General features: G+C 43.8%; 1 protein-coding gene across 4 annotated transcripts in view; it reads right to left on the bottom strand.

The window, feature by feature from the left end:
• PDE4B (phosphodiesterase 4B) overlaps window positions 1-19369 on the bottom strand; it is a 525239-nt gene that overhangs the window by 100634 nt on the left and 405236 nt on the right. For all 4 annotated transcript variants that reach the window (XM_070405299.1, XM_070405301.1, XM_070405300.1 and 1 more), the window contains one exon: window positions 12706-12755. In XM_070405299.1, coding sequence (XP_070261400.1) covers window positions 12706-12755 — 50 coding nt within the window. The remainder of the gene's footprint in view (window positions 1-12705; window positions 12756-19369) is intronic.

The following is a 19369-nucleotide window of genomic DNA, read 5'->3' as shown; positions in this document are numbered from 1 at the left end:
TGCGAAGTCATTCCATTTCTGTCCCCAGAAGCAAAGTCCCCCTTATCAGAATCTACCCCTGACACACGGAAGTCCATTTTCCCATGAATAGGACAGTGATCTTTCTCTCCTTTTACGTGCAATTCGATGCACTACCACCACCTCTCTTTTGTTATTCATTCTTTCTCCAAAACATAATTTGTATGCCAGGCACCGAGCATACAATCTAATGGTGGAAACAGGCAGTTACAATACATTAAAAACAAACGATTCAGATTTATTTAGTGCTTTCTGCGTGCTGGCCATTGTTCTAAACACATTACATACATTAACTAATTTAGCTTTCATACAATTCTATGCCAAAGGTTCTATTATTACTCCATTGTCCATATGAGGAAATCAAGGCCCAGAGATGTTGAATTACTTGGGCACAGTCCTACAGAGAGGAATAGAGCCAGAACTACACTCAGACAGTCTGGCTCCAGAGCTTGACTTCTTCACCGTGAAGGTGGACAGACGGAAGGGGCGGATGCCGAGGGTCATGATGGAAAAAGCACAGGCACTGGGGAGCACAGGGAGGTGCCAGCAATCCAGATTTGTGGCCCCTCCAGAAGTGCTGTATTTAAAATTTAAATCAGATCATATTGATCTACTCAAAATCTTTTAATGCCCTCCTCCCCCCAAATTTAGGCTAAAAGCTATGTGTTCTACTATGGCCTAAAAATGCTCTGCTCAATCTGGCATCTCAACTCCTATGGCCTTGCCCCTCACCGTCACTCTTATCAATGCAGGTCTCTGGCTGCAGAACCTTATAGGTGAGAGTTAGTTACTGTCTCTACCCACCCAACCCCTACTCAGTGTTTCAGTCTCAAGTTCAAGGTCATTTACCAAAATCTTCCCTGACCCCTAAACTACATTACTCCCAATAATAATTAATTATAATGATAATTAGAGTAAACATTAAATAACACTAGATGGTAGGCAAGGTTCTAAATGCTTTACATATAATAACTTATCTATATATATAAAAGCCTAAGCGACAGTTACAACCAGTCGACCAAACGACCAGCCTCTAGGATGTGCACTGACCACCAGGGGGCAGACGCTCAATGCAGGAGCTGCCCCCTGATGGTCAGTGTAGTCCCACAGCCAACCTCCCGTGGACCCCATCCATGCATGAATTCGTGCACCTCTAGTTTTAAATATTACAACAATCTTAATGTTAAGTACCAATATTAGTCCCATTTTTACAGGTGAAAAGGTGAGGCAATATTGTATTTTTCTTCATTACCATGATCAAAGGTGAAGTCATGTATTTATTCACTTAATATTTCCTGGGTTGTAGGCTCCTCAAGGTCAGAGTCTGAATTCATTCTCTTCATCATTATGTCCCCAGTGGCTCATACATAGTTGGCACTTAATAAGTGTTTATCAATAAATGAATCAGTCCTTAATAGACATGGGTGAGACATCTCTCAAGACTTGTACATTTTCTTACTAATTACAATAAAATGGATAGCTGAGAGAGGAATGGAAGGAAATTCTCTATTATCTAGTAATTATTTAGGCTGTAGAAAACTCAGTGCCCTTGTTTGCACTCATGTTGTGAAAAGCTCACCACCTCCTTTTCCGTCAGTTATACAAGCTGAGGTTTATAAGGGAGTGGAGGCAGGGGCAGTGTGGTCTAGACTAGAGGAAAGAGCATGAGTTTTCAAGAAATACAGATCTAGGTTTCAGTTCTGACTTTATCACTTACTAACTGTGGTCTTGAGTAAGCCCCATACAACCCCTGAGCCTCCTTTTCTAACTCTGCAAAACAGGGACGATAATAGCTGCAAAACAGTCTAGTTGAGAGAATGAAGTGAGATAAAGTATCCAGAGTGCCTATCAGAGTGCTAGGAGTTGAAGAACTGCCAGCTCTTTCCCCCTCCTGCAATCAGGGGCAGGCATGTAGGGCTCTGGAAAGCACCAGTTTACTAGACCAGCAGTACTAGCCAGACTGGACCCTGGAAATGTGAAGCCCGAAGTACAACTGAGGGGGCAGGGGCAAAGACTGCACGACCAGACTGGTTCCATGCACACAGCCAAAGAAGGGACTGGAAAAGTACACAAAACTCAGAGGGATTACACTTTTTGGTCATTGTCAACAAACTGGGAGTAAGTCAAGACAATAAACTAAGAAAAAGATCTGGTGAGTTCTGTTGCCTATTCTCTAGTTCAAGGGATAGTCCCTGCATTGTTTCTCTTCTCTATGGTGGTGGAAAGCTGTTCCCTGAAATGCCCCTGGCTTCTGAGAACAGCTCTGGAGGCAACTCCATAAAGTCCTGGCTGGGGATGACCAGAAGCAAGCGAGCAGCATTCACCCTGCCCCCAGGATCATGCGGTCGTGGGGACGCAGGAGGCAGAAAAGGGAACTTAGATGGTCCTCTTCCTTCCTCCTTCATCTCCCAACGTCCATATCCATTCTTCTCTCAGTCAACCCTTACCTTTCCATCTCCCTCCCTCACAATACAGAGGAGAAAAGTGGGTAGGTGGGGATGAGTGTGGCTTCCCTTCCCAGAAGTAATTGAGAGAGGGCATCAGAGTATTTCCCCAAAGAGTCAGAGACCTCCCCGAGGCTGACTCTGCTGGGAGTAGGTTTTGCCTTGTCTCTAAAGAGAAGCTCTGCGTCAGCTCCTGCTGCTCCTCTCTGCTGAGCTCCCTGGGCTGAAAAACCTGTGGCTGTGCAGGTGTGTGCCAAGCCCTGTATATTGCATTGAAGTACACGTGCAATGAGTGGCAAGGCTGTAATTATTATATCTTATAAAGGGAAGTCTTCTCAGGCTTTTGCAAAAGAAAACTCTCAGTTAACCAAGATCTAGTTTATCAGAATCCAAATGGGGCATTCTTATTTGCACTCTTACACTTGGTATCAGCTCCATTCTCCCTCCAGCTCCCTTAGATTTTCCTGTATGTCCTGGAGAATGCTACCTTCAACTCCAAGTCTATTTCCATATAAGCAGATTCTTACGTTTTCACGAAAAAATAATCTTAAAAGTGAAAGAAAGATTGCCTTCTAGTTTGTATAACTATGGAAGGGAAATAGATCAGAACCTTTAGACAGACCTCACTGGGCTTTGTTTCAGTTCCCCGATGAAACCAGCAGGCCTGGGCTCTAAGATATCACACACTGACCACCTGCTATGTGCTGGGTGCTATAGGATGCATGTTGTATAACACAATTAATACCAATACTAACATTGACATTTTCTAAGTGCCAGGAGCTATTCTAGGTGTTTTACTAGTATATATGTTTGTATAGTTAAGCCTTACAACCAACATAGGAGACATATACAGTTTCCATCCCAGTTTGGGAGATGATGTAGTTGGGACATGGAGAGGTTAAGAAATTTACTAAAGTCACATAGTGGTGGAGCTGGTATTTGAAAGAGGGAGTCTGGCTCCAGGGTCTTCACTCTTAACCACTATACACATAGCTTTTCGCATTTAGTCCTCACAGCAATCTTATGTGATAGGATACTAAAATGCCCACTGTTCAGATAAGAAAAATGAGTCTCAGAGAAGTAACTTGTCTAAAGGATTGACTCAGGATTCCCAGCCCAATCCAATTCAACTCAATGCTAATTGAGTACCTACTTTGTGCCAGGCACTGTGATAGACACTAACAGCAGCATGTAGTGTGATAAGATAGTCACATTTAGTCTCTTTGTGTCCCTCCCCCCCACATTTCTTTTAACACTGCCACTTCTTCCTGAAGGTAATCTATCTACACTAATAAAAGAGAAACATGGTAATTAGTGTACGACCGCTACCCTTCCCATTGGCTAATCAGCTTATCCTTATGCAAATTAACTGTCAGCCAAGATGGCGGCTGGCAGCCATGCACTGAAGTGAGCAGGGAGGCTTGCTTGCTCCAGTGACTGCGGACTCCAACGTTCCCCGCCTGACTTGCCGGCCTCTGAGCTGCAACTCTAAGAAACATTGTAACAAATATAGAAGCTAAACAAAACCCCAGAAACCAGCTTTCAGCCACTGGGATCTCAGAGCTGGAGTTATACATTGTTTCGATTATAGAACGCAAACAAACCAGATACCTGCTTTCAGCAGCGGAAGCCTCAGAGCTAGAGCCAGAGCTAAAGCTGGCCCAGAATAAAAAAAAAAAAAAAAGAATAAAAGGAGTGGTTGGGAGCTTCAGTCAACTGCCAGACTGAAAGCAGCCCTCAGCTCCTCACCAGGACTGGCCAGGCACCCCAGTGGGGATCCCCACCCTGAAGGGTGTGTGACCAGCTGCAAACAGCCATCATCCCCTCATCCAGGCTGGCCAGGCACCCCAGTGGGGACCCCCACCCTGATCCAGGACACCCTTCAGGGCAAACCAGCTGGCCCCCAGGCCTCTATCCTATATAGTAAAAGGGTAATATGACTCCCAGCACCGGGATCAGCGTGACAGGGGGCAGTGCCCAAACCTCCTGATCGCCCTGCGGCTCTGTGTATGACAGGGTGCGGCGACCCAACCCCCCCCCCCCCCCCACAGGCCCTGCTCTGTGTGTGACAGGGTAGAGCCATAACCCCCTCATCGGCCCTGCCCTGAGTGTGACATTGGCGGCACCCCAACCCCCTGATTGGCCCTGCTCTGTGGGTGATAGAGGGTGGTGCCCCAACCTCCTGATCCGCCCTGCTGTGTGTGTGACAGGGGGCGGTGCCCTAACTCCCCTACCGGCCCTACTCTGTGCAGGACAGGGGGGGAGCTCCTCAACCCCCTGATGGGCCCTGCTCTGTGCGTGACAGGGGGGAGCTCCCCAACCCTCTGATTGGCCCTGCTCTGTGCGTGACAGGGTATGGAGCCCCAACCCCCCTGATTGGCCCTGCTCTGTGCGTGACAGGGGGCAGCGCCCCAACCCCCTGATTGGCCCTGCTCTGTGCATCACAGGGGGTGGCGCCGCAACCTCCCCATCGGCTCTGCCTTGAGTGTGACAGGGGGCGGTGCCCCAACCCCCCAATCGGCCCTACCCTGAGCATGACTGAGGGTGGCATCACAACCTCCCAATCCGCCCTGCTCTGTGCATGACAGGGGGCGGCGCCCCAACTCCCCAATCAGCCCTGCTCTGAGCCTGACCAGGGGCTGCACCTAGGGATTGGGCCTGCCCTCTGCCACTCAGGAGCAGGCCTAAGCCAGCAGGTCGTTATCTCCCGAGGGGTCCCAGACTGCGAGAGGGCACAGGCTGGGCTGAGGGACACCCCCCTTCCCCCCCGAGTGCACAAATTTTTGTGCACCGGGCCTCTAGTATATATATAAAAGGCTAATATGCAAAGTGTCACCTTGGCAGTTTGACTGAGAGACTGGGAGTTCGACTGCTCACTATGACGTGCGCTGACCACCAGGGGGCAGCGTGGAACATGGTGGGCGGCCAGCGGCAGTGGTGGGGCGCTGAGGGAGTGAGGGAAGGAGGAGGCCGGGAGGTGGGGAGGTAAGGAGGCAGGGAGGCGGGGAACCTGATCGGCCCTGATCGCAGGCCAGGCCTAGGGACCCTACCCATGCACGAATTTTGTGCACCAGGCCTCTAGTAGATAATAAAGAGTTCATTTCAAGTGAAGAAAAGTCACATGTAGTCAAGATTAGCCAGGGATGTCAGTTCTGTGCATGTGCTGAAGCACTAGAAGTTATTTAGACAAGCCTTGAAAAAATTCTAACATAAGCCTCCATTCCTTTCCATTTCTGTTTTAGACATAGGCATGTGCTCATTTGAATTTGTTCATTTAATAAACACCTATTGGGTATTGACTGTCTTCCAGGTCATATGCTATAAGTTGGAAACAAATTTTAAAAAGAGGGTTAGTACTAGAACTTGGGGCACTCTTACTGCAGAAAGAAATAAAATTAAACAAGTAAATACAGCATAATGTGACAAGTGCAATGATTCAGATAAGAATTAAGATAATAGTCGAGAGTAATTTTGGATGCATTGCAGGGAACACACCCAGAAGATGACAAACACGCTGAGTCTTGAGGTATAAAAGAATGCACTTTCCAGATGAAAATTGTTAAAGGAACTAGTATTTCCTAAGCAGATACTACACATCAGGCCCTAGATTGAGACTGTATATTTAGTTAAAGCCTGACTCCAGAATCCAAGAATCAGTGAATATAAAGAACTTGTTCACAGTGACAGTGTAAAAGAAAATCCCTGAGCTGAATATCTGAGCGGCATTTTTGGGAAAGAGCGGCCCAGGCAGAAGGAACAGCACGCACAACAGCAGGACAGCAAGATGAGCCTGGCACATCGGAGGGACAGGATGTTCAGTGCACCTCAGCCATCAGCTGTGCGTGGGGACAGGGATCAAGTGTGAGATGAGGACAAAGGAGGAATTAGGAGCAAAATTCTGGAGGACTTTGCATATCTGATAGGAAGTAGGGATCGTCTCCTGCAGGCAAAGGATAGCCAACTAAGAAACAAAATAAATCATCACTACAAGAATGGGCTGTGAGAAGGGAAGAGAGAGATAAAAGGGTGGATGATAAAGCCACTGCCCAAAGCCAGGAATATGGGATAAGGAGCAGTGGTGAAGAGGGGCTGGGTGTGGGCCTCCAGATGAACCAAAAGAGGTTCCCAAAGGGGCCGGGTACCTGGAGTGTTTATATATACTTACTGGTAAGGAAGTGCAGAAGTGCAGGGAGTAAAGGAATAGGGGTTGGAAACGGAGATGCATGTTAAAGCCCGCATGGCGGATTCTGGCAACCAGATTTGAAGAAAGCTGTCTATTCAAGCTGGCTTCCTAGCTCTGAGCCTGGGAGGCAGGAGTCCAGGTGTGCGGTGGATCTCAGTCCAGGGGCTGCCCAGGTACATAGAGCTGTCAGGAACATCCAGAAAGAGGCAGCTGTTTCCCGAAGGCTCCCTCTGACACGCCTGGGAGCTGCATGACCGGGCTTGAGGCAGGCACAGCGCGGGTTTGGGAGGACACAGGCACGTGGGCAGCCTCCTGCCTGAGCTCTGCAGATGAGGCAGCTGAGAGAAGTGAATCTTTCTTCCTAGCCTCCTCCTCCACCCTCTGCTTCAGAGCCCTGGTGCCGCAGCACAGTGTAAGCTGCATAAAGGCTGATTCATAGATGAGGGGCTAAGCTATAAGCCACACAGAGGCGACAGAACAGACAAAACTGCGTGCTTGTGGGGTATGTGTGTGCGTGTGTGTGTTTGGAAGAAACTGTTTATTCCAGGAACTATAGATCAAACACTCCTTACTGGCAGACAATAGTGATTTGCCTAGACAATTTATGCCACCAAATAAACATTTAGATGGGCTGTGTAGAGCTGAAGGTAAGGAGCCTTTTTAAAAGTTGGGGTGTCACCCTTCTGCACATAAAACATTGAGGCAACTATATCTGGGCATCTGCCTGAGCCTACTGTAGCCAAAGAGAAAGAAAGGCCGGAACTAAAATGCAAAAGAAAGAAAGAAACTGTTTGGAGATAGGTCAGCTACAGAATAAACTTTTCCCTTTCTCTGGCTTACTGCTTTAGCAAAACCTGATGGTTGTCTTTGTAAAGAAAAAAAAAAAGTGTCTGTATCTAGGTCCCTGGCAGTGACTTGCCTCTGGGAGAGCCAGCAATCTATTTAATGACTCCATTGACGTCAATAGCATAACTGAAATACTTACTAACATGCATGATTCCAACTTTCAGGGGAGGGGGGTGGATGGGGTTTCTCAGCAGTACAAAAACCTGAAGTGGAGTCAACACGGAACGAACTCCACTCTTTAGGCAGCAAGTGAGAGATTAGCTGCTGCAGGTCTCAGTGGTTTTATTTAATATGAAGAAACATTCATACTAAATTAGAAATTAATTTTGAACTGGCGAAATAACCGTTAATGAGCAGGGCTTTATTTTTGGCAATGTTTGTTCGAGGGTAACATTTTACCTATTTGTATTTTAGTTGACTTGTCAATGTTTTTGCAACTACCCATGCTTAATTTTAGACCTATACGAAATAATTGCAAATCAGTATAAATAGCTCAGTGTTGATGCTTTTGGGTAAACATTCACAAGAAGGTTATTTTAGACAAAAGCAATTCTTACAAAACAACCATTTGGGAATTATTCTCAGAATGACTGGGGCTCTTCTAGAGCATTTGCCTTATTGTTATGCATGCAAGTTGCCTAAACACTCAAGGTGACCAATTAAAGCAATTATACAAATAATTTAGGCCACAGGACATTCAGATCAAGGAAGAAAAAAAATAATCTGATATTTCTAGATTTTTTTCTCTCTTTCTTGCTTTTTTGCAATCCCCTCCAATCCCTTCTCTTCTCTTTATCATGAGTGGCCACAGCCTTTGGTAACAGGATTGATTTTATTTGTATTTGTCCATAAGTTTTGCAATCCTGCCTGACAGTTCTTGCTTAATGCACAAACGAAGCAAATGTCCTGCTCGCTCCGGGCTTCATTTCCAGGCATCTGACACAGCTCAGCTCTCAGGCCAGGGCCGCGGTTCTCAGAGAGCCCTTCCCTCGTGCACACACGGTTCATCTCTCATCCTCGGCCCCGGCAGCTCTGAGAACTGAATCAGTGTCATGACTTTCTGAATTTCTCAGAATCCCAGATAACTCACTGAGCCCTTTGTCCACTCCTCTAACAGACCCTGCATCTGTCCTACTCCCAGGAACTCCAGAGGAATGTCACAATCAAGGTAAAGATACGGAAGGAACTCATACTGAACTCATACTGAGTTCCTTCCTAGGAGAAAGCCTCTTCTTCTGTTTTCTCAACCACTAAAGAGTCCTTTCCTCCCCAGAATGGCCTGGACACTTAATAGAAGAAATAGATTCCCATGAGCACTAAAAAAATTATTAAGTCTGTTTTTCACTTAAGCCAACCTATTTCAGACTCGCTGGAAAGCCTTATAGTATCTTGTCCTATTTCTCCACACACAGGCTTTTCCTGAAATACATTGAATTGGCTGGAGTTGAAAACCACCATCAACCACAGCTTAGGATACACAGGCTGGTAGAGACCTTGGGTTTGCAGTAGTTTGATCTGAAGTCCTCAGGGAAATTCTCTAGTCATCTTCGTGACATGGTTTGCAATGTCCCATGGACTTATTGTTCTTCATAGCAGCTGATCTGTCACATGGGTGGTGCTCTTGCTCAATATATTCATTGGTAAATTTTGAAATAAGAAAATTAGTATAGAACCTCCCTCTTACACATCAATTCGGCTGCTGTGAGGTTGTATATATGACACATATTACAAATCAAGTCACATTTATGTGAATCAGAAGAGCTAGCCATTAAAGGGAGTGCTTCTCTAATCCTATGTCATGCGAAAAAATCATTCTGTAAAGGCAATGAACACTTGATAATTTACCGTTTCGGTAAATTCTCACTTTCATGACACACCTATAATCACTACTGAAATGCGAAAGCAAGGGCTAGACAGGATGGCTGCATGAAGTGGAGCAACTATCCTACACACACACACCCCACGCATACCACATACACACTTTCACACACTCACTCTCGTGCACACACACACATACTCACACTGATTTTCTTTAATTATCTGATTTTTTTTTCTGTTGAAAGTAGCTTGGGAGCCTGAAATATTGAGAATCAATTCAATTATCCACTTTGAGTGTGTATAGATGACAGAATCCATTTCTTGTGCCTTCTTTTGGAATGTTCTTTCTTCTGTTCTATTTTTTCCCTTTCCCCCCCCTTAAGCATCATGTAGAGAAAGCCTGGAATTCATACTTGTGAAAAGGCAAAATGTGATAAAAATTGAGATGCTCATTAAACTCCACAGCCGGCAGCAAGACTTCTGCACCTTTCTCTTTAACTTGAGGGTGTAGGATTTCCACTTTGCTCTACTTTCTGGGTTTTAAATTCTTTCTTACTTTCTTCTGGCTTTCCTACTCAAAGTGCAAAATGCCATTTTTTTAGATTTAACTATTTTTGCTTAAAACCTATATGGCCACACTAATATATTTAACAGTTATAAAGTGTATTTAAACCTCTTTTAACTTAAATTCAATAACTGACATTAAATAGTAAAAACACACACACACAACTGAATATTTTTCATAGCCATAGATATAAAAATATTGACTCATATTAAATTGTAACTTATAGCATTTTTCTTAAGATAAAGTACCCAAACTTTATGTAGCTCTCCTGGTCAAGTCAACATAGACTGTCTTCCTACTATGTGAAAATAGTAAAGCATATTGAATGATTCAGAAATGAATAAGGGACAGCCACTGCCTTCCAAAAGCTCCGATGGCCGAGACATATAAGCCATGAACTACTGAATATCTTAGATGGAACTGTTGCCAAAGCACACAAAGGGAGCGAGTACAGCAATTTTCTAAAAAAATTAGGATGTCTTAGCAAAGGAGGGACATTTGTGTTGGACCACGAGAGCTAAAAAGGATAATTTTGGTTCAACAGTAAAAAGAAAAGTAATGCAGACTGAGAAGTCTGCTTTAATTTCCCCCAAGAATTATCCTAGTTAATGATCAATTTGTAAGAGCAAATGTACCAATTTAACCATGGTTTCTGACAATTAGTTTTTTAAATGAATTGTACTGCCTTGATTTAGATGCATTTAAAAATACCTTTTAAAGAGACTTGGCCTTTTCTCTTTTTCTCCCTCTCTGTCTCTTTATAGAAGAATACAGTTATTTCAGGCTTTCCTAACAAAGGGGATTATTGCTAAAACTGAGTAAATTATTGTGTGTTTCTTGTATCTTTTATCTTAGATCTCAATTCAAATATGTGAAGATTCAGTGCTGATAAATCAACACCTGATCTGACTATCATGAAAAATCACCGTTTAAAGCAGCACTCGACATTTCAGGGCTGTTTGCTCCCAGCCACTTATTTTTCATTCTCCTTCAAAGTTTCTATTTAAACACACCTCTTTGTCATATGCTGATAAATATTAAAATAACAGGAAAAATCTGCCTGACTCATTTAAGCTGATAATAAGAACAAAACACAGGATGTCTGTGTGTGTCCTCCTTCCTTTTCTGACCGCATTTAAGCGTTACGATTTTGAAACCTATAATTATGTAATAATTGGGTATCACTATATTCTCTTCCCAACGAAAAGCCAGGATTTTTGAAGTTTGCCACAAAGACAGACAAAAACAAATTGCCTAAGTGGTATTGTCATTTCTTTGCTCCATTGTTTTAGGAGAACTCAGCAAAAGACTCTAGTTGCCAAACTGCAGTTACTGTGCCAATAATCACAAAATGATCTTTCCAACAGCATCTCTGGTTAATAAGCTACTTTATAGGATAATAAATATCACATCTCTCCTAATGTTTGTCAGTGTTTATCACAAAAGGAAGAAAACATAGTTTAAATGTTCAAATGGACTCAAAGTCAGGGCGCCCTTCCGTAAATTTGGCTAACAGTAATGTGAGCAAAGGAGTCTCACTGGTAGGCCAGAATGACGAAATGATAGTTTCAAAACCACCCCCTTTGATCTCCAAGTATGTAACACCAGTATTATGTTAAAACACTCTATCTAGTTTCTTTTTACAAACTTCTAAAGAAACAGTCCATCCGCACCCCAGGTTCTTGAAGTCTGTGGATACAGTACTATTTCTTCTCTCTACTTCATTTCATGGCGCTCTAGAGGTAAACTCTACCTAATCTCTTCCTTTTTCACTTTTCTTCTTGTTCTCGATCTTTTTCTCATAAAAATATTCTTAAAGCGTATACCATAACTATTTCAGAAGCCAACACACCAACAGAACCTATTGCCTTTGTTCCCTTCTTTTAAAAGTTGGGCGCTTGTGTTATTTCCATTCTCCTGTGGCCATGATACCAGCAAGAGAACACAACAGAACATGCAGGAGGAAAGATCCTGCGTGTGAAGCGAAGGGAACAGCACTGCTGGCGCACAGAGGTGCGTGAGGCAGCTCGGGGTGTTAGGTGATCTCACTATGAGCTCATCTCACTTGCTTCTCCTGTGGTTTTACTCAAGACCACTGCTATGCTACTGGGGTCAGTCGAGGGGCAAAACTCCATTTTGCACTTTAAAAAATGTCACCTAACTGGTTATGTCTTACGTCAACAAGAATTTAAGTTCAGTACATCTCTATGCTGTCCCTTCAAGATGGCCCTTCCTTTCCACACACAGCTCTCTACTCTACGTGAAACTTATTGGCGCAGCACTGAAAGATGAGAGGTTAGGTTTCTTTAAAACAACACCTGTGAGAAGAAAAATTGGATGACCTCCAAAAGAAATGATTTGTGACCTAGAAAGAGCCTTTGGTTTCACACCTGGAAGGAATGCATATTCAAAGGGGATCTATGGTTGACGCTAAGAGGAAGCCACTAGCATAGGCTGTGGGGCTCTCGGGTCAACGTGAGGGCACCTCAGGGCCTGTGAGGTCAGCTCTCCTGGAGTTCACTGGGGTCAGCAAGCTGAGGTCAAGTTGCACTATCAATACTGCTCTTCTTCTGGGAAGCAGCGTTACCACTCTTCCACCACATTCTGGAAGTCTGGGCATACATCTGATGGGAAAACCATTTAATACTGCTTTTCACTCAGATTCACATGGAATGAAGTCAAGCTCCAGTATGCTTTTCAAAAAAGTCAGCAAGAGCCTTACTTTTGAGGGCCACGGTATGCAAACAAATGCTATTATTTCCCAAAAAGGTTCTGCAGGAGTGGCACACTCATTATTGTGAAACACGGAGAGAGGCCATGGCATGGCTTACCTTGCAGGTTGACTCTGGAGACAGGAGGCTGGCTAGCAGCTGGGGACCTCCTGTGGAGACAGAGAGAAAAGAAGACCTGAGTCTTTGTCCGAATATCCTCTCCCTGCCTCCCCAGGATCTCTGGGGAGTTTTCCAGGTCACAATGAGCTATCAAGTGACATAATGCTTTCTCCGGAAGGCAGGCTCCTGTAACATGCGTAAATGACTGCAATTCTCTCACATCCAGATGGCCTGGAATTTCCCTCTGCACAGCCTCCTGGGCGGCCAACACTCCAGGAAGGAAGTCCTTTACCCCAGGTCCCTCGCCAGCTCCTCTGTTTTCAGTTTCCCTGTTTCAGGAGGCCCGTAGGAGAGGATATCCTTGCTCAGGAATGGTTCCAAATGTAAGAGTGAATCCCAGCTCCTTCGGGCCGTGCTGTAGAAAGTTATAGCCAGAGGAGCCCTTAGAGACCAATCAGTCCAGGCTTCCAGTTGTGCACCCCAGGTCACACAGCTACCGGGAATGGTAATTCAGGTGGCTTAATTTATGGAGCGGCCTTTTCATGGAGAGACTGGGCATTATTCTACAGCATAACAAACCTGCTGATGTCAAGAGTCAAAGAAACAAGCAAACCAACTCATGGCCCACAAACACTGGGCCTGCTTCTCCTTTTCTTTCTTGTGTTTCTGTTTCTTCTTTATATCACCATGACCCCCCGATTTTGCTGCTTTCACCCCCAATTTTGCTGCTTTCACCATCCTTCTCATGTTTTGCAGAACTGCCAGACTCTCCCAATGCATTGCCGGAGAACCTCCCAGAAATAGTACAGAGCAATGGCTTTTAAAATGTAGAGTGCCTCGGATCCCCTGGAAGTTTGAGACATTGCTGGGTCTACCTCCAGGTTTCTGATTCAGTTGGCTGGGGTGGGCTTGAGTGTTTGCATTTCTGACTAGTGCCCAAGTGCTAATGTTGCTGGTCTTGAATCACATTTTCAGAACCACTGATACAGAGGACTCTGTCCCACTAAAGAGCAACAGGACATTAGCCAGGAGCAGGAGAGTGGGACCCTAGGCCAGTGGGTCTCTAAACATGGATGACGTCTGACTTGTACAGCTGTAAAAATTATGAATCCCTTTCTGTCCCTGGAGAGTCTATTTCAGTATGTCTGGGATGGCCATCTGTAATTTCTTACTTCTCTGTGAATTCTGATGTACAGGCAGGTTTTGGATTAAGGCCAACTTCTAAATGATAGTGAATAGATTGCAAAGGTATTGCAAAGGGAAGGTCTCCCTATAGGTGTGAACACATAGTTATTTTCCTAGTTTGTTATTAACTGCTCCAAATTCAGTTTTGGTCCCTTAGGGGTAATCTGGTTTCTAGGTAACTATACCTTACATTGATTAGCGAGGTGATCCTAGGAAAGGCACTTTTAATCCCTCTGTGGCATGATTGGGATTCAAAGCTAAGTCTTGCAGAATCCAAAATGCATGCACTCTCCATGGCTGCTAACACCTGCACTGAAACTGAGGGCTGCTTTTCAGGAAAATTAAGAGATTAAATGTCAAACTCCTTAACCTGGCGTTCAAAGCTCTTTGCTCTTTGTTCTCAACATGCTTTTCCCAGTTTATCTCCCAGGATTCCTCCCTGCCTGACATTTCATTTCAAACCACGCCATCTTGTTCTTCACCTTAGTAGCTCTAGAATTGTAATTAAAATAGGCACTGTCCACTTAGTGTTCAATATAGAACGCCTTAATTTAATGTAAACTTTATGCAGGCAGGGAACAACATGTTCACTACTGGATCCCGAAAACCCAGAGTGGTCTTTCATATGCCAAGCACTCAGTAAATAGTTGTTGAATGAATGAATGAATGGACTAACTCAGACATCGCCAAGGCCAAATGTGATCACTTCTTTGACCTTGGCCATGTGCTGTCCATCTTCCTGACACTGTTCAGCCATTCCTCTGAGAAGAAAGCTCTCCCTGCACAAGCTCACACTTCTAAATACCATCTAGCTTTCTCTGATGTATAGTAAGAAATATAAATCTGGTGGTCTTCCTCCTGTTGCCCCCTGGAATTTCCTAAATGAGAAGCTTGACAAAGGTGTCTTTTGTTATGTTAATGAGACGACTTTTGGAAAATCCCTGAGACTGGATGTCAGAGGAACCAATCTTGTGATTTGAGAGTTGGAACTTTCAGCCCTGCCCTGGACTTCAGGGGAAGGGAAAGGGCTTGGAGATTGTGTTCAGTCACCAATGGCCAAGGATTTAATCAATCATGCCTTCATATTGAAGCCTTCATAAAACCCCAAAGGCACTGGGTTGGTGAACATGAGGAGACTGTCAGGCTCAGAGAGCATGGGAGCTCTGTGCTCCTTCCCACATACCTTGTCCTACGCAGGTTTTCCCATCTGGCTATTCCCGAGTTATATCCTTTTCTAATAAACCAGTAATCTAGTAAGTAAAGATTTTTTTTGTAAGCCATTTTAACAAATTAATCAAACCCAAAGAGGGAGTGATTGGAACCTTGAATCTACAGCCACTAGGTTAGAAGCACAGGTAACAACCTGGATTTGTGATTGGCATCTGAAATGTGGGGTAGAGGCAGTTTGGAGGACTGAGCCCTTAACTTGTAGGATCTGACACTATCTCCAGGTAAATAGTGTGAGAATTGAGTTGAATAACGGGATGCCCAGCCGGTTTCATGGAGAATTGCTCTGATGTATTGGGGAGAAAAACCCATACAACAAAAACTGGTGTCAGAATCGTACTTCCAAAGATCAAATGCCACCTTCTCCAACAGATGTCATCCTCTTAGCTAAGTATGATCTTCCCTCTAATCTCCCATGGTTCTTTATTTGTACCTCGTGTTACAACTCATATGAGCACATATTATTCCCACCACTAATCAATGGCCCACTGATGGCAGGATCCACATGAATGTTTTATCTGCTTTCCTTTTTCCTGTAGATCTTGGTTCTACATACCACTGGCTGTTTCTCATACACAGCCTGCACTCATGTTGTTGGGCCCTTGCATATGTTTAGATCAGCTGAACACTTTCCCCTCCTCGTTAAGTGGCCAACTCCTCATATTCCGGGTCTTCCCTCAGGCATCACCTCCTTGGAGGAGCCTTCCCTCCTGTGTTCCGTCTCTGTGCTACTTGTAGTTCCCCATGCTTGCCCATCAGAGCACTACTCATGCTAGATCACAATTCCCATTTTCCTGGCTGTCTCCTCCGCTCACCTGGAAGACATTTAAGCAAAGATTGAATCTTGTTCATCTCTGTAACCTTCGAATCAGCAAAATATTAGGCATGATGTAGGTATTCATTATATATTCATTAGATTAATATATGTTTACAATAATTTTATTTTACCTATCTTCCTGAATTCCAAAGAAGGCTTTTGTAAAAGAGACAAACTAAAAGACCATAAGTGTTGGAAATTTCTGCTTTCTTAATAGCATGGCTACTCATAGCACCGAATTCTCCCAATGACTTCTTCAAAATTACAGGAATTACATTAATTGCTTTGCCCTGGGAGTTAATTTAAAAACTATAGCTCTCACTCAGAGTTGTTAATTCTGATAAGCATTGGTGTGTCCCAGCGGTTCTCAACCTGTGGGTCGTGACCCCTTTGGGGGTCAAACGACCCTTTCACAGGGGTCACCTAAATACATCTTGCATATCAGATATTTACATTACAATTCATAACAGTAGCAAAATTACAGTTATGAAGTAGCAACGAAAATAATTTTATGGTTGGGGGTCACCACAACATGAGGAACTGTATTAAAGGGTCGCGGCATTAGGAAGGTTGAGAACCACTGGAAGCTGTGAAAAGGCAAGAGCCGTGCTTCTTTGGTTTATCCCTGAGACTCGGTACAAAGAAGTGGCTCATACATTTTAAATGAGTGAACTCGATACATTTTAGATGGCTTCTGGAAGCTGCATGACGGCTTAGAAGACACGAGAGCGCCAATTAGAAAACAGCAAGCGCCAGAAGGAAATGGCATTGGCTGCTCAGTTTCCAATGATCCCTAACTTATGGAAGAACCTTAAGAAGCGATATGCCTGAGTTGCTGAAGGCAGTGATATTAGTAGGGAATGTGGCCCCAGCAATGAATACTTTGCAGCCCCGAATAGCACAGCGGAGAAAGAACTGAACTATGAATAAGAAGACAGGGTTCCTAATCCTGGCTCTGGCTCCTTCCAACTGTATAGCCATAGGCAACCCACTGCACCTCTCAGTTTCTTCCCCAAATGTTAACTGGCAGCAGCTAACATTTACGGTGAATTTACAATGTGCCAGGTCCTGTGTGAGGGGTTTTACATACATTTCCTCACTTACGCTAAGGAAATTTGGCTAGGTTCTTTCCAACTCTGAATGTTCAAAATTTTATTATTCTCAGCTAATTTCAATCCCATGCCAAAGTACATAAGGCAATGAAAGAAACTTCAGATATACACTGAAAAAAAAATTAAGTGCTTATTAATTCTATCTCAAAGATTGCATACATGCTGATTGAATTATGCCCTGGAAGAATGTTACTGCAGAGCTGTCACATGATTTCCTGATAGCCACTGTAATATCTGGGAGGCTAGTGACAACGTTGAATCATGGGGACACCTCTTTGCTCCCAGCTCTACCCACTGGCCCCCAGACTGCCAAATGGCAGGCACTCTCACTCACACATGTGATTTCTCCACAGCCTGTTTGAAGGCAGTAAATGCTTTAGAAACATCTACCTAAATTAACAACTCTAATTGAAGGCCATATTTTCAAAATTAACTCCTGGGACAAAGGAAATGTAAGTTTTAATGTGAAGCCAAGAAACACAGGCCCAATCAAGCATTCCTCAGTGGAACATTTCATGGAAGTGCAAGGAAATCACCTCAAGAGGAACACTGAGACTTTCACCCTTTGGGTGGTAAAGCTCAGACAGACACTGGAATGCTTTCAGGCAGAGCAAAGAGCCAAAAGATAAAGGAAATCTTGACTTAGGAGAAGTAGAGTTCTATGTGGGAGTTCCTTCTCATATAATAAACTACACTCCAGATATCTCATGAAAACCACTCCAAAAACACATTATTGCTTAAATGTTACATCGAAGGCAAGGGGTAGCACTCTGGAACCCAAGTCAAATATCCCAGAGAACAATTTCTGAGTTCCATGAATCTTATGTGTTCAGTTGTTAGGATAAGTATATCTGTGGGGCAAGGGGGTCGGGGAACGCTCAGGACAGTGGACCTATCCCTAGTGGATATTAGGTTTTCTTTATCTGTTTGAGAATATTGACTATCTAAGAATAGAACATAATGCATTATGGACCCTGTGTTGAACTTCTGTTGGTTGATGTTGATTTCAAGGAGGTACTTGAAATCAATGAAACAATCAACTCTGTACAAATATGGGTATGGATTCAAGAAAGATCATTCACAAAGATCGTACAGCTGGAAATCTCTTTTATTTAGTGAGTGTGGTTTCGTTGGAACCCAAGATGATACAAAGGGCCATGATTTTGGGGGGTGGTCCTCAGTCAGAGAATAAGCCCTTGGCGAGCTCTGAATATGGCAATTTCAGTCTAAGGGTACTCAGTTCCTGAAGGTTTATGTGGCCCAAAACACCCAAGACTATAGAAAGACCTGATTCTCAAGTAAGCAGTTTCAGCTGACATAGTCTATTAATCAGCAATGTTTATGCTCATTGGTAGACTATGAACAATACTAAGACCATCTAAGCTCCATGCTAACAAAACTAGTAACTGAAAATCAAACATCCCTCTGATACCGTACTCTGATCCCCCCCCCCCCCCCCCCCCCCCGCTACCCAGCCCTAATTCCTCGGAGTTATTTAATGTAGTGATCTTGAGTCATGATCTGCTAGGATGCCTTTGGGAAGTGTATTTATTGATTCTTTCTTCCCCAATTACAACCTTCATCATCTTGGCCCAGGGCTTCACTCCTCATACTTTAATTCCTGAAAACACTCTCATAGCTCATGTCTCTGACTTCAAGCTCTCTGACCTTCATCTATTTGTAAGTTCTTCTTAAATGACTCTCTGTTCCAAAGACTTCAGAAATTTCTTCTCATAACCCAGAAGACTTAATAGGGATAGTGAATGGAAAGACCACTGCAATGAGAGTCAGGATATCAGGTTTCAAGTATGACTCTGCTATTCAAGAGAAGTGGTATGTTCTTGCACAAGTCATTTAATCTCCCTAAGCTTTGTTTCTTTATCCACAGAGTGGGGGCAACAATATCTGTCATGAATTTCATTTATGGTGATTGAAACCGAGATAATGAATGTGAAACCCTATAGTGTTACTTTATTTCTGGAATTTGGGAGAGAAATATAACTATCCTGTATAATAACAGCATAGTATGCAAATTGTCCCTTCGACTGGGAGTTGTCTGGGAGTTTGACTAGGGGGTGGGGCCAGCCAGGGGAAGGAAGGAAGTACCCAACCGGCAGCTGGCAGATGCACAGATTTCATGCACTGGGCCTCTAGTCAATTATAATAGCTCACATTTATTGAGCATCTACTATCTGATGTTATAAATACTTTACAAGTGTCAACTCATTTAATCCTCAGAACAACACTATTTTACTGACTGGGAAACTGAAATGTAGAGGTTCATTTGCCCAAGTCACATAATTTTCAAGCCATAGAATTGGGT

This window comes from Myotis yumanensis, unplaced genomic scaffold (assembly GCF_028538775.1).
Source record: "Myotis yumanensis isolate MYYU_CA2020_CCGP unplaced genomic scaffold, mMyoYum1.0.hap1 SCAF_2, whole genome shotgun sequence".
NCBI classification, from domain to species: Eukaryota; Metazoa; Chordata; class Mammalia; order Chiroptera; family Vespertilionidae; genus Myotis; species Myotis yumanensis.
Note: the sequence above shows the minus strand (reverse complement) of the source record. Positions and strands in the feature narration are given on the sequence as shown.